At 38.8% G+C, this 15,745-nt stretch overlaps 2 protein-coding genes across 2 annotated transcripts; both read left to right on the forward strand.

The window, feature by feature from the left end:
• The first annotated feature begins 9,937 nt into the window (after positions 1–9,937).
• On the forward strand, positions 9,938–11,164 carry LOC115990383. The gene has a single exon (XM_031114220.1). It carries the CDS (start codon positions 9,938–9,940, stop codon positions 11,162–11,164), a length of 1,227 nt encoding a protein of 408 aa, XP_030970080.1.
• A 3,769-nt stretch (positions 11,165–14,933) lies between these two features.
• On the forward strand, positions 14,934–15,422 carry LOC115990384. The gene has a single exon (XM_031114222.1). The coding sequence runs from the start codon at positions 14,934–14,936 to the stop codon at positions 15,420–15,422; it is 489 nt and encodes a 162-aa protein (XP_030970082.1).
• Positions 15,423–15,745: the final 323 nt, after the last annotated feature.

Genomic DNA, 15,745 nt, shown 5'->3' on the forward strand with positions numbered 1-15,745 from the left:
ATTATGTTAAGATTCTTAGTGGTGGCCCTTGGTTTGTTGGTGGTCATTTTCTGTCCATCAGGGGCTGGGTACCAAACTTCAAGCCATCCACTACAAATGTGTCTTCCATCGTGGTATGGGTGCACCTACCTAAGTTACCCGTTGAATATTATGAGCCATCGATCCTGAGAGACCTTGGAAATGCCATTGGTTCGGTGCTCAGAATTGATACTCACACTGCGACGGAAATGCGAGGTAGGTTTGCCAAGCTTTGTGTCCAAGTTGACTTGGAAAAACCTCTCATCAGAATCATCAAGTGCAGCGGCCTAGAGTACCCTGTCCAATACGAAGGCATTAGTTCGATGTGCTTCTCTTACGAATGGGTTGGGCATCAATCTGAAGGTTGCCCATACAAAACTAGGTCGTCGGAGAAGGTTGGTGAAAAGATTGGTGAAAAGGATGAGGCGGGAAACTTGTCTGAACATGCAAAAGCTGCACCTGAGGAAGAAGCTTTCGGGCCGTGGGTTTTGGTTACATGAAAATGGCAAAAGCAACAAGAAAGATAAAGCCCAAGTATCTCCTTTTGGACTTGTAACCCAAAGTCAGAAAGCCATGTTGTCTTTTAGGTCCTCTATCCCAGGCCCCACTGACTTGACTAATTCAGACTTAGGAATAGTAGGGACAAAAGACAAAGTGCTACCCCTCTGACTAGTAAGGTAGATGCAATAGATCGCACTACACCTCCTCCTAAGGCCATTTTTCATGGGGATGTGTCCCAAGTATTGAGAGGAAAGACCCACACCGGTAGCCAAAAAACAAAAATGGCATCTCGAGGCTTGAAGGGAACCCGCTAGAGCTCTTCCTCAGAATAGAAAGTTCTAAAATCTCCATCTTTAGAATAATCTTGGTTGTTTTCCGCAGTTTATGCTAGCCCGAGGTATGCAAAGAGACAGCTTCTCTGGGATAATCTTTCTACCATTGCAAACCTCCATTCTCTGTCGTGGGCCATTGCAAGTGATTTCAATGAAATCCTTATGAGCGATGACAAGTTTGGAGACAGAACTATTAATATTAACAGAGCTCTAAGGTTTCAAGATTGTCTAGATAATTGCAAAATGCTAGACATCGGATTCACTGGTCCTCGTTTTACCTAGTCAAACCGCTGACCCAACTCATTCAGGAGAGGATTAACAGGGTTTTCATCAATACTGAGTGGAATGTGCTATTTCCTGAAGCAATTGTTAGGCACTTGGAGAGAATTCATTCAGATCACTGTCCAATTATGCTATCTTTGGCTCGCAAGCCTAGTATCAGACTTACAAGACCATTCAGATTTCAACCCATATGGCTTTCCCACCTGGATTTCACAAGGGTAGTGAGCGACGTCTGGTCTGAGGCCCCTTCTTTATCATCTACTGTTACTAAGTTTGAAGTTAGAGCAAAGGATTGGAACAAGAAGCATTTTAGTAACATTTTGCACAGGAAGAATAAAATTCGGGCTAGACTTAGAGGTTTTCAAATAGCACTTGCAAATTAGCCAAATGAATTCCTAGTAAACTTGGACAATGCTCTTAGAGCGGAGTACCTTAAGGTATGCAAATTGGGGGAAGATTTCTGGCAATGAAAGCTCGCATTTCAAGGCTGGTTGAAGGCGACCGAAACACTGTTTTTTCCCATGCCTCCACGTTAGTGCGGCGTAGACGAAACCGTATTTCAGGAATGAAAGACAGAATGGGCAATTGGTTAGAGGGAGATAGGGAGATTGTGGATTACATTCGCAATGGTTTTCTAGAACTCTTCTCCACCAATCAATGTAGTGCCCCTATATCAGATTGGTACCCTCCCTTTTGGAAAATTTCTTTGCTTGCAAATGATGCTGAAAGGTTGGCCTCCCCCATTACCAATAGTGAAATCTGATTTGCTCTTTGGTCCCTTAAGCCATATAAAACTTCGGGGCCTGATGGCCTCCACGCTGGGTTTTTCTAGCACCTTTGGCACATTATGGGTGATTCTGTGAAGGATGAGGTGAAACTAATCTTCAGGTCAGGGATGATACCAGATTATCTAAACAAAACTCTCATCACCTTGATTCCTAAATACCCGAATCCAGAAAGTATTGGCAACTATCGTCCCATTAGCCTCTGCAATTCTATCTATAAGGTTGTTACTAAGATTACTTTGGCTCGTATTAGGCCGAAACTTCCTGAGCTGGTTTCGCCTCTCCAAACAACTTTTGTCCTAGGAAGAAATGAGGTAGATAATGCTATTATAGTACAAGAATTGATTCACTCCATGTCGAAAAAGAAGGGTAGAAGAGGGGCCATGGCCATCAAGATAGATCTTGAAAAGGCCTATGACTGTCTAGAATGGAGTTTTATTAGGGATACCTTAAAACTTTTTAAACTCCTTGATTCCATGATTTCTTTAATCATGAGCTGTGTGTCTACCTCTACCATATCTGTTCTATTTAATGGGGGTGCATTGGAATCATTTCAACCTATAAGAGGTATTCGATAGGGAGACCCTCTCTCTCCCTATCTTTTTATTCTCTGCATGGCAGTACTTAGAGTTAAAATTAATGAGAAATGTAATGAAAAGTTGTGGAATCCTATTAAGGCATCACAAGGGGGCTTGGCGTTCTCTCATCTTTTCTTCGCCGACAACCCTGTCCACTTTGCAAAAGCTTATAGGAAAAATTATGTGGCTGTGAAGGAGGTTCTTGATACGTTCTTCTCCTTATCAAGTCAAAAGGTGAGTGCTGCCAAGACCAGGGTATTCTTTTCTCCTAATGTTTCTCTTGAAAATAGAGCAAGCTTTTGTGAAGTGTTGGGGTTTAGGTCTACTCCAAACTTGGGAAAATACTTGGGGTTTCCCATCAAGCATACCTCTTCCCCACAACTAGGGATGGCAATTTTACCCCATCCTGCTTGACCTGTCCCTCCCCGCTTTGCCCTACGCGGGTTTTCCTCGCCTCGCAAAGGTGGTGGGCTAGGGATGGGTTTAGACCTTTTAGACCCACCTGCCCTGCCTCGCCCTGCGTTGATAAGGGTTAAATTGTAAATTTTTCATACCCTAAAACCCTATAATTTAAACAAACATATTATCAGCTTATTATATTCTACCTAACGTGTTTCTCTGCCTCTTTTTTTTTTCTCTAGCAATGTTGGAAATAAAGTACCAATTTTAATGTTTTCTTTTGTCTTTATTAGAAACAAATTTATATACCATTGAATCATTGATTTTGTACGATGAGATTTTTGTTTTTATTGTGATTGTGTCATGTTAAACAATTGGATAATATTCTTCAGTATTTGCTAAAAATTAGTTTGATTTGATAGGATAAATTTATTTGTAATTTCAAGTTTTATTAAAAAAACAATTTAATAACTTTGTACTAGGTAGGGCAAGGCCCTAAGGGGCAGGGATGGGGCAAGAAAATTTTCCCCGTCATGTGGGGCGGGGCGAGGATGGGGGAAGACAAAACCATGCGAGGCGGGGGCAAAGATCCCATCCTTCGGCCCCGCCCCGCCCCATTGCCATCCCTAGTCACCAGCTAGATTAGGTCTAGGAACTATAAATAGAGTGCCCTTCATGGAAGGATTGATCTACTACCAGAGCACGTGTCCAGAGTTCAGGTATGGGGATGGGAAGGAGTTAGGCACCCAACCCTACCCGACCCATGGGTCGACTTCCACTCATTGTGTCTTATGTTTTAATCTCATTAAAGGCATATTCAAAACTTGTATTCTAGACTCACACACATACTAGCATACATCTAAGCAATCAATATGGCATTTTCATCCCAAACCCTAACATACATCTATCATGTATCTCATCACACATAAAGCAGCAAACAAACAAACAAATATCACATCCAAGACAGAAACATAGACATGGCAGCAATCAAACACGAGTTATAGGCATCTAAACATCAAGAACACATCATTCAACCAAACATGTTCACATTCATCATCAAGGGCATATTCCAAATAAATGCATGTTCATATGAATGCAAGAATCACCTCACTTATCTCACTGCACCATAACACCTATGCATTATGCATGTTCATGGCATACCAAATAAAGAATAGAAAAGAAACTCTAATCTAACATGTAAAGAACAAACAACAACAAAACATGGAGGTAGAGACTCATAAACATAGAAAACTAGGGCAGATAGAGGCATGTTAAAAAAAATAAAATAAAGAAACAGAAGCAAAAAGGTTCGGATTATGGTTTCTGGGCATGAGTATGCGTACGCATACATAGGGCCTACGTGCGAAGCCCAGTTGTATGCGTACGCATACTTTGAGCATACGTGCGCATGCAAAAAACATGTGTACGTATACACGCCTTAACCCTAACCCAGAAAACAAGAACACAGCAAACAGAAACTTAAAACTAATAACCTAACATGCTAAAAACAAAAAAGCAAGATAAACCTAAACTAAGCAAGCATATTATAGCATATTAAAACATATAAAAACATAAAAGCAAGAATTAAAACAAAGAAAATGAGGCAAGAAGAGCTAGAACCTTTACCTCCAAAACAAAGGCTCCTTAGCTTGATTTTGACCGTTCCCCTCAGTCAATCTATTCACAATCAAACAAAAAGCGATTAGTAAACTTGAAACTCAAAGATCATGGCCAGAAAAGGCCTCAATCAGAAAATATTGACTTAAGGATGTTTTGTGAAAAACTTCCTCTTTGATTCACTATTTCTAGTGAATCTTGTGTTTTCACTTAGGATTTTCTATGTCCTTTGAAAAGGTACCATATATGGCTTTTTGTAAGGATATATGTGATTCACTTGTTAGGAACATATGTCATTATTTTATGTAATTGGCTAATCATTTGACAAAATGCACTTTACTTGTATTTGGATAGATCTAGGATGTGTTTAATATTTCAAAAAACTTTGTTTCAAGATCAAGTGTTGAAGTCATGCAAGTCTATCCAAGATTCAAGCTGAAAAGTGCTTATCATTAAAGCTCGATAGCTAGCCATCTATTGAGCTTAAAAGAGCTGTTCAGCCCCGTGGCTCGACAGTAGCTTGACAGATAGGGTATCTATCGAGATTTATGAAAAACAGATTTTCAGTTCTATTTTGACTCCAATCCATGTTTATATGTTTCAACTTTCTTTTCTCACAACCCTAGACATATAAAATGATTATTTTAAGGGCCGTCAAAGTGTACACAAGTTGCACAAGTGTTGAGCAAAGTTTGTTCAAGCAATTTGTGACCGAAGACACAGTTTTGCCTTAGTTCATCTTTCTTGTGAAGAAGTTGCTGTGTTTGTGGACCGTAGGATTTTGTGACCAAGCATCTTCTTGATCTTCATTGTTGGGATGAACTGAAGAACTTTACAGCCAACAAACTTCTCTAGTTGGTGATTGAAGTCGCATACTGGAATCATCGCATACTGGGATCCGCGCAATTGGTTAGTCACATACTGGAGGCCGTGCATCGAAAGGAGAAATTGTCACTACAGAACAAGTTCAATTGGGTATTGGGGTAAGGGTTCAAGTATAGGTTGGTATAAGGTGCTAAGATTCCCTTACTTGTAACCGCTTATTGTGATAATAGTGGAATTTCTGGGGTGGTGACCTTAAATTCACCCGGTGGGATTTTGCCTCGGTGGTTTTCCCCATATGTAAACAAATCACCGTGTCAAATTTATTTTCCGCTGCATACTTAGTTTAATTAGTGATTTGTTTGTGCTACCATGTGTTTGCATGTTAATTTGATTAATTAATAAACTTGGCTAATTAATCAATTAATCTATCACAAGGAGTAAATTCGTTTTTGGCCTATCACTTTTTATAGTTAGAAAATGGGGGTTTGAAACGGCTCCCAGACGATGTGAGATTCGTTCCAAAACCAAACTTTAATGCAAAAAAACTTGTCTTTTATAGTTTCTAAAATCCTAGCATGAGCACGCATGCCTGTGCATGCGTTCGCATGCATAAAGCATGTGCACGCAGGTCTGGAGCATACATGCGTATGCGCATGTATGCGTACCCATGTCCTAGGGTTTTTGTGGCCATTCTTTTCTAAAAATAGCTTATTTAGTTCATATAAGAGTTAAATTTTTTATTTCTGAAAACACTTTCATCAAGTCAATTTCAATCTGATTGAGTCCTAAACCAACCTTGGGCTTTAAAATTCTAACATCATTGGGGAACAGGAGCCCGAGTTGTAAGGGGTACAAAATGCGGTGTCTACACCAATGACCACCCTTTTCCAAAGAAAAAATGTTTTCAAAAAGTTTTTTATTTAAAACCCTAAAAAGCCTTCCAAAAAGAAAGTTTTTATAAATTTTTTTTTTAAAAAAAAAAAAAAAAAAACCTTTTTCCTCTTTTCAAAAATGATTTTTACTACATAAAAAGCTCTTCTTTTTTCCTTTTTTTTTTTTTTTTTGAAAAACCATTTTGAATAGAAAAGGTTTTGATTAAAAAAAAATCACACCTTGTTTTCTTCAAGACTAACAAAAAACCATGGTATTTTTGGATCCAAGACCCTTTCTTTAAAAATAAAACCCATGGAAAATTTGTCTTTAAATCAATTCTTTTCATACATTCCTTTTGTTTTCACAAAAAGGTTTTTAAACTTCAATTTTTTTTCTCAAAACTTTTGTCATCTCAACAAAAACCATGAGATTTTTGGATCCAAGCCCCTTTCTTTAAAACTAAAATTCATGGAAACTTTTTCTTTAAACTTTTTTTTTCTTAAATTCCTTTAGTTCAAAATTTTGTTTTCACAAAAGGTTTTTAAACATCACTTTGTTTTCTCAAATCTTTTGTTATCTCAACAAAAACCAGGGGATTTTTGGATCCAATCCCCTTTCTTTAAAAGAAAAACCTATGGAAACTTTTTCTTTAAATCAATTATTTTCTCAAATTCCTTTTGTTCAGAATTGTTATTTTCACAAAAAGGTTTTCAACACAAAATTTGTTTCTCTTTTTAAAACTTTTGTCATCCAAACAAAATCCATGTAATTTTTGGATCTAAAAGCCTTTGTTTAAAAGAAAAACTCATGGGAGTCATTTTCCCGAAATTTCTATCTTTTCAAAAAAATGTTGTTTTTACAAGAAAATTTCTAAACCTAAACTTTTTGTCATCTTTTACAAAAATTTAAGTTGAAACTTTTTCATTAAAATTAGATAAAAACCATGATTTTCAATAAAACTATGGAAACTATTTTTCTCAAAATAAATTATTTTTGAACCTTACTTCAAATCTTTTTTATTTTTTTTAATGAATAAAAACCTTGGTTCCCAACAAACCATGGAATCCATTTTCTTGGAAAAATGAAACTTTTTCTCATAAAAAAATGCATTTCCAATCCCTTTTCTTTAAAACCAACATTTTTCTTCATGGTTTTTTTTTATCAAGAATTTTTTTTTTTATTTATAAAAACCCTAAAAAAAAAAAAAAACATTTTAAGTCTTTTACTAAAAATTGGGCAATCTTTGTTTTTCCAAACAACCTTTTATAGAATCCCAATATTTTTCTAAAAATAAATTGTGCACTTTCTTTTAGGTAAGTTTTTATGCATTCATACATTGTTGTTTTGAGTCTTTTCCTTGGAATTGTATCTTTTAGAGGTTTGTGCCTATGGTTCAATTTCATTGAACCAATATGCACCAATCAAGCTAATATGTTCCCTTCCCCTTTGGCACTATTGTTTTATTCTATTGTGTTTTTGAATGAGAAATAAGAAAACATGGTGAATGACAACAAGGTACTATCTTTCTTACTCCCTCTTTTTTATTTTTACATTGTAAATCTTCGTGCTAAATATGTAATAAATAAATATTCACATGCTAAATATGTAATAAATAAATATTCACATGTTTATATATTATTTCTTGCAACATAGTAAACTTTCCTCACGTGCTATGTATATATATTTCACATGCTTTGTTTATAAATAAGCCTTTGATATAAATATATACATATTATGTCATAAATAAATAAATACTCACATGTATATATGTATATTGTATGTACAAAACTTTTTCAAAAACAAAATGTCAAGTACCTAATTTTTTTACGAAAAAGGTAACATTAGAATTAAATTTAAATGGGTTAATATCCTTTGAATAGGTGGTGTAGGGGTGCATAACAACTTCCCCACATATAACTAAACTTCCAAGTTCAAAATTTTTGGTTCGAGACTTTTGGTTTACCTTAATTAACTACCCTTAAAATTAGTTTTAGTTAATTAGGTAACTTAAAAAGAATTAGACAAATAGGTGACCAATCACACTTAATACAAAACCAATGGTTGGTGGCAACTCCTAAAATTAAAATAAGAAAAAGGGACTCACACATATGCCTCACCCTTGAAACACACACAAAGAATCAAGTTGCCAAGAAAACAATGTGCGATAAACCAAAAGAAAATAGGTAAAGGCCCTAAACAAGACCTTTCTTCTCATTTTTGGGCCGTCCAAAATATGTCCTATCCAAGTAGATTCATAATTGGATCTAGGCTTGGCTAAACCACAATGTTTCTACAACGGCTAAATAACAACTAATGTATTACTAATAGTTATTGCTTAATATTTTGATAGTTGCTTGGATTCGTTGTTTGTGCACATGTTAATTCTATACAACAAGTCAACTTCTCGCGGTGGAACCTGTTAGGGTTTGTGCCCTAAAATCCAATTTATTGACATGTTATAAATAATTAAATTGTTTAATTATATGAGACTATTTATAAATGAACTAATGGAATATTATCATAGTCCATGAGATGTATAGTATGTGATTTATGTGAATTAGTCACAGAAGATATAAATCACAAGTTCTTTGTAAACTCAGAATTTTAGTTCGTAGTAGGTGGTGAAATTGGACATTTCATCTGCAAAGATTATAACATATCGACTAATGTGATTTGTCTTGATCATGGAAGTGAGATTTCTAGTTGATATATTGATATGTTTTAAGAGTTAAGACATATTGAATTGAATCATTGTGAGATTTATTATTTTTCTAACGACTATCAAATGAATAATAAATCTTACGACTTCTATTTACATGAACTCTTAATCCTAAGAGAATAATGAATCTGATCATGAGGCGTAGGTTGCTTTGATATATCATAAGTGAGATCTAAAGTCACAATCAAAATCCCAGTATGTTGGGCAGCCGCATTTAATACTGATGGAACATATATTTTTAAGATGGAATTCATAATCTCTTAACGGAGATATAAAATATTCGCTTGAGATATGTTTAATGGGTTTGGTTATTTAGAGTGTTGGGTCCAACCACTTTAGTAAAGAGTTACTAAAGTATATATTTATAAAATTAGATTTCATAAATATATGATGAATAACTTAAAAAATTAAATCGGGTACTTAAAGGTTAAGATGTAGTAATCTTCAAAGTGGCAGTCAACATTCATGACTTTGTATCACTATGAATATTTTAATGAAGGGGTTGCATGTACTATAAGTCTTCGAATATAATTTATTAATAAGGCCTAGACTACAGTTATATTCATATAGTGGTATTGAATATAATTAATGGTATTCAATTGGATTTTCAGTAACTAGTCACGCATGTTACATGTAGTTAGCTTCACGCTTTTTGTCCTTTGCCTTGAGCCATAGTACGAAACTTAGATTTACATCATAGCAAATTGGCAACCATCTATGTTTAATGTGACAATGTCAAATGGCCTTTGGTTTGAATGAAATTATATCCTTAAAAGCTGGAAATAATGTTGAGTTCCCGATTTAGAACTTGGTCACAACCATTGTACTAGAAAGGAGTCCTTCAAAAAATGAAGCTACCAGTTTCTCTGACCTAGGTCTGGCGGCGCTAGACTCTCTGGTTGGTAGAACCTTGTTTCCTACGTTGTAGGAACTGCGTTCCCTTACGTTACTTGTTAGCGTAGAGGGCTAGGGTTTGGTTTTCTCGGGTGTGGAAAAGACAATTCTGAGATGGATAATTTAGCAGCAGCGTGGAACCGTCTATCGTTATCAAAACAGGAAGGGGAGGTTTTCAACTTTGACAACCAAAAGTGTAGAACAGTGTGCACGCTTGCTGCTAAGTTTTTTACGAAGCGTGCGCTTAACATTGACGCTGTCGCTCGGACTCTCAAGCCTTTATGGAGGACGAAACATGACTTTGAGATTCAAGATATGGGAGATCATATTATGCTATTTGTTTTTGAGAACGAGTTAGATGCTAACAGAGTCTTATTGGGAGAACCGTGGAGTTTCGATAAATACCTGATTGTTCTACGAAGGTATGAGGATGATAACTCTTTGAGGAATCTGTGTTTTGATACGGCAAAATTTTGGATACAAGTTCATGACTTACCAGTGTGGCGGCTGGTCACTGAAGTGGCAGAAGCACTTTGTCAGTCTGCGGGTCGAGTTATTCAGTCAAAGGATCGATCTGAGATGGAATGTGGTGATTTTATGAGAATAAGGGTAGAGGTTGACGTGCACAAACCTCTGTGCCATGGTCGGAAGGTTCGGTTTAGTCCGGATCGGGAAGGATGGGTAACGTTCCGGTATGAACGTTTGTCGATATTTTGTCACTGGTGTGGTGTTTTGAATCACGATTCGAAGGACTGTGATCTATGGCTTCAAAGTAAAGGCGAATTGAGGGTGGAAAACAAAGGTTATGGGGTTTGGCTAAGGGCTGATCCTATTAGTTTACTACGTAAGAAGGTGGTTAGGGTGAGTGGGTCAGGTACAAGTATGGCGCCTCCTCATGTACCTACTGAACCAACGAGGGGCTCAGGTGGGGATTCTGGTGTAACAGAGGGTATTCCGACAGAGCTGCCACATGATTCTGACCGAGGGAGTGCTGATATGGATCTGGGAAATAATAGAGGCAGAGTGGATCGTTCTCAAGGTGCTTTAAGAGCTTCAGAAATCCTGAGGAGTGAGGATGCATTCCAAGAGCACCTAAAGGAGATTGATAGGGAGTTAGGAGATAATATGACCACAATGCAGGGTGAAAGGGAGACAAATATTCCAGTGGAGGATAAGACCAATTCTCAGGGAAAGGAAGTGGTTTTGGTGAATGGCTCTAACTTGGAAGGTAGTAATCTAGTTGTCGGGGAAGCTGTATTTCAGTCTGAGGGGGAGATGAGTGACAAGGGACCCAGTTATCCAGAGGGGGAAGGTATGATGAGCTGTCCAATAATGATTTAGGTACAAAGACAAAACATGGGGATTGATGAACAGGAGGGAGAGCGGAATAATGCTGGTGCAATTGGGTTGAGTAGTGGCACTTGGAAGCGACGTCATCCCAAGCCCAAAACTGACAATGAAGTGGTACGTGAGGATGTTGAGGTGGGGTCCAAACGTAAAAATAATTCCTTATCTGATCAGAATGGCTCTACTATGACTAAGAAGAGAAGGGGAGAGGAAGAAGTTCTTGAAGTCAGTAACTTAATGAAAACTGAATTTGAATCGGCGGTGGCTGCTAGGCAGCACCGCCGGGAGCAATGAGTACGCTCAGCTGGAACTGTCGAGAGCTTGGGAACTGCCATACAGTTCAAGCTCTCCGGAGTGAAGTGGAGAGAGAAGTTCCCAGCTTGGTCTTCCTCATGGAGACTAAGATTTCGAGAAAACAACAACAAAAGATGAAAGATATTCAGCATGCTGTGGGTTTTACTCAGGGACTGATTGTTCCTAGTGAAGGAAAGAGTGGGGGTTTAGCTCTACTTTGGAAACCAGGAACTTGTGTTAATATTAGAGGATATTCGAAATGGTTCATTGATGCAGAGATTGATAGTAACAATGATCAGGGGGGTTGGCGTTTCACTGGGTTTTACGGTCAACCGGATACAAGCAAAAGGGAAGAAACATGGCAGATTCTAGAAGGTTTGGGTCGACAAAATAAGCTACCGTGGCTCTGCATTGGAGATTATAATGAAATTCTTAACCATTTTGAGATGTTGGGTGGCCAGTTGAGACCGGCAAGGCAGATGGATAGATTCCGTAATGTGGTGGATTTATGCCAGTTCATGGACTTGGGATATTCGGATGCAAGGTTTACATGGTCGAGGCATTATGAAAATGGGGTTAGCATTTGGGCTAGACTGGATCGGGCTCTTGCTAATGAGGAGTGGGTACGTAAATTTCCTTTGGCCAAAATGCACCATATTTCAACAATTGATTCTGACCACTGTATGCTGTGGTTACACTGGAGCCGGAGTGTGAGAAGTACACCAAGTACAGGGAAGTTATTCCAGTTCGAAGCTATGTGGGTGTGTGATTCTCGATGCCCAGAGGTTGTGAGGGAAGCTTGGGAGCGTGGTCTCGCCGTCTCCACAGGGTATCCAATTAAAAACTGTTTGCAATCTTGTACTGATGCATTAACACGGTGGAATAAGGTGGAGTTTGGTCATGTGGGACGACGCATCTCAAGCCTAAAATCCCAACTTCAACGTTTGGAATCTCAACCAGACTTGCATGGGGAAGAAATCCGTAGGGTGCAGAGGGAGTTGAACTCGTGGCTGGATTTGGAGGAGGTCATGTGGAAGCAGCGGTCTAGGAATTTATATCTGGAGGCTGGTGATCGTAATACCAGATTTTTTCATGTGAAAGCTTTAACTAGACACCAAAAAAATTTGATGGAAGGCTTGGAGGATAGCTCGGGTTCTTGGCAGGCATCTCCTGAAGTAGTGGAAACAATTGTATTGGATTATTTCTCTTCACTTTTCACTTCTTCCAACCCAATGGAGATTGGAAGAATCACAGATTCAGTCCAAGCAGTAGTATCGGAGCCTAGAATCAGCTTCCTAGCCGTGACTTTCAGGCCTCAGAAGTCCACCAAGCTCTGAAGCAAATGCACCCCACCACGGCTCCAAGCCCAGATGGTATGCCCCCTCTTTTTTATCAAAAGTTTTGGTCTGTTTCTGGTAATTGTGTCACTAAGGCAGTTTTGGATTTTTTGAATCATGGGGTGGCTCCTCCTGACTTTAATGACACTCACATTGTTCTTATTCCAAAAGTTAAAGATCCTCGTAAGGTTACTGATTATAGGCCTATCAGTCTCTGCAATGTTCTTTATAAATTAGCATCTAAAACTGTGGCCAATAGATTGAAGAACGTTATGTCTAGCATTGTTAGTGAAAACCAGAGTGCCTTTACTAAAGGCCGGTTTATTACTGACAATATTCTTGTTGCCTATGAAACTATGCACCATATTAGCCATAAGAGAACGGGGAAAATGGGAGAGATGGCCTTGAAGCTTGATATGAGCAAGGCATATGATAGAGTTGAGTGGGACTGCTTGAAGGGCATCATGCAGAAGTTGGGTATTCATAGGAGAATGGTGGAGGTAGTTATGAGATGTGTCTGCACTGTTACTTATTCTGTTCGGATTAATGGGAAACCTAGAGGGCGGATTATCCCTTCAAGGGGATTACGCCAAGGGGACCCCCTTTCTCCTTATCTATTTTTACTTTATGCAGAGGGCTTATCTGGTTTACTTAGACAGCAGGTGGAGAGGGGAAGTCTCAAGGGAGTGGCGGTTTGTCGTGGTGCCCCCCGTATCTCTCATTTATTTTTTGCAGATGACAGCTTGATTTTCTGCCGAGCCACTTTACAAGAATGCGAGGTGCTACAACAGGTTTTTCAAGTGTATGAGTCAGTGTCGGGGCAACAGTTGAATCGGAATAAAACTGCCTTATTCTTCAGCAAAAATACTCCAAGAGCCACTCAGGAGGAGATTCAAAGGCGTTTTGGGGCACCTGTGATCCGTCAGCATGAAAAATATCTGGGTTTGCCATCTTTGGTTGGGAGGTCTAAGCGCAATACTTTTAATGATTTAAAAGAAAAATTAGGGAGTAAATTAGCAGGGTGGAAGGAGAAGCTTCTATCTAATGCTGGCAAGGAAATTCTAATAAAATCTGTGGCTCAAGCTGTTCCCTCATATACTATGAGTTGTTTTAAACTCCCTGATGCTTTATGTGATGAGCTTGCAGGTATGGTGAGGCGCTTCTGGTGGGGGCAGCACGAAAATCATAATGGAGTGGCATGGCTAAGTTGGGATAGGATGTGTGATCCAAAAGAGGAAGGAGGGATGGGATTCCGTGATCTAAAAGCTTTTAATATTGCTTTGTTAGCAAAACAGGGGTGGCGGCTCCAGACTTGCACATACTCCTTGTTCTACCGAGTGTATAAGGCCAAATATTTCCCTCATGGAGATTTTTTAAATGCTTCTTTGGGAAAACATCCATCTTATTCTTGGTGGAGTATTATGGCTGCTCAAAAGACGGTTCAACTTGGTTGTCGTTGGCAGATAGGTAATGGTGAGTCTGCGAAATTATGGAGAGATAAGTGGCTACCTACTTCTTCATCATACAGATTGGTTACTTCCCCTTGTCTTTTCCCTAAGAATGCACCTGTCTCTGTTCTCATTAATCCAGTGGAGGCAACATGGAAATCAGATCTTATTCATGAATTATTCCTCACCTTTGATGCAGAAGCTATTTTGTCTATTCCCTTGAGTGCTTCATTGCCTGCTGATAAGTTGATTTGGGCCCCTACGTCATCAGGTCAGTTTACTGTGAGCAGCGCCTATAAGATCACTCGCAACTCCTCTTGTGAGCACTATCGGGCTGAATGCTCTTCGTTTCAGCATCTAACATCTTTTTGGAGATGTCTTTGGAGGATGCATATGCCAAATAAAGTAAAAGTTTTCGCTTGGCGAGCTTGCAGGAATATTTTGCCAACAAAAGCAAAACTTTTTACTCGGAAAGTTACACAGGATGATGTATGTGAAGAATGTGGTGTGGGTGTGGAATCTTCGGGTCATCTGTTTTGGCATTGCAGCAGAGCACAGGAGGTGTGGAAAGCTTCGAACCTTGGTTTAGAGGCTGTGTTAGGGGAGATTCATGAATTTATAGATCTGGTGTGGTATGCTCGGAATGTAAAACAGATGGATACTTAAGCGCTGGCTCAACTCTTCATGGTAGCGTGGGGCATTTGGTCTAACAGGAATGAAATTCGAATGGGAGGTTCACGGAAGTCAGCGTCTTTGATTGTGAAGTGGACGTTGGACTACCTGGAAGAATTTCAAGTTGCCAATCATACGGTTCAGATCACGTTTGCAGAATCTGAATGCGGTTGGTCACTTCCCCATGCGTCGGGTTTTAAAGTAAACGTGGATGCTGCTATTTTTGAGAATCTGCGCTTAGTCGGAATTGGAGAAGTGATACGAGATCACTTGGGGTCTATCCGAGCAGCTATGAGTAAGAAGCTCCGTGCAATGTTGGGACCGTTGGAAACTAAAGCTAAGGCAATGGAGGAAGGCTTGAGGTTCGCGTGGGACAGGGGCTTCAGAGCAGCAACGTTTGAAGGGGACTCTTTGTTGGTGCATCAAGTGTTGACTGGCTCTGCCATCCCACCTGCTAGCATCTCCAACATTATTTCTGGTGTGCTGAGTCAGGCTTCATAGTTTGATGAGTGTGTCTTATCCTTTACTCGGAGGACTGGTAACAAAGTTGCCCATGCGTTAGCACAACATGCTAGGCATTTATTTGATTCTAGTATTTGGTTAGAGGAATATCCTAGTTTTATTGAGAACTTAGTTTCTCAAGATGTACTGATTTTATCATCCTTTTAATAAAGTGACGTAATTTGCATTAAAAAAAAAAAAATATATATATATATATATATAAAATTAATGGTAATTTTGGACTTGTTAAGAGTTGACAGAAAAGCCCAAGACTCATTGGAGTTATAGTCTTATTTGTTTACTTTTGGTCCCATTCCAAGCCA

This window comes from Quercus lobata, chromosome 5 (genome assembly GCF_001633185.2).
Source record: "Quercus lobata isolate SW786 chromosome 5, ValleyOak3.0 Primary Assembly, whole genome shotgun sequence".
In the NCBI taxonomy this organism is placed as follows: Eukaryota; Viridiplantae; Streptophyta; class Magnoliopsida; order Fagales; family Fagaceae; genus Quercus; species Quercus lobata.

Excerpts from the sequence above, each read along its gene's own strand:
- LOC115990383 (XM_031114220.1), top strand. The coding sequence starts at position 9,938 with ATGGATAATTTAGCAGCAGCGTGGAACCGTCTATCGTTATCAAAACAG.
- LOC115990384 (XM_031114222.1), top strand. The coding sequence starts at position 14,934 with ATGGTAGCGTGGGGCATTTGGTCTAACAGGAATGAAATTCGAATGGGA.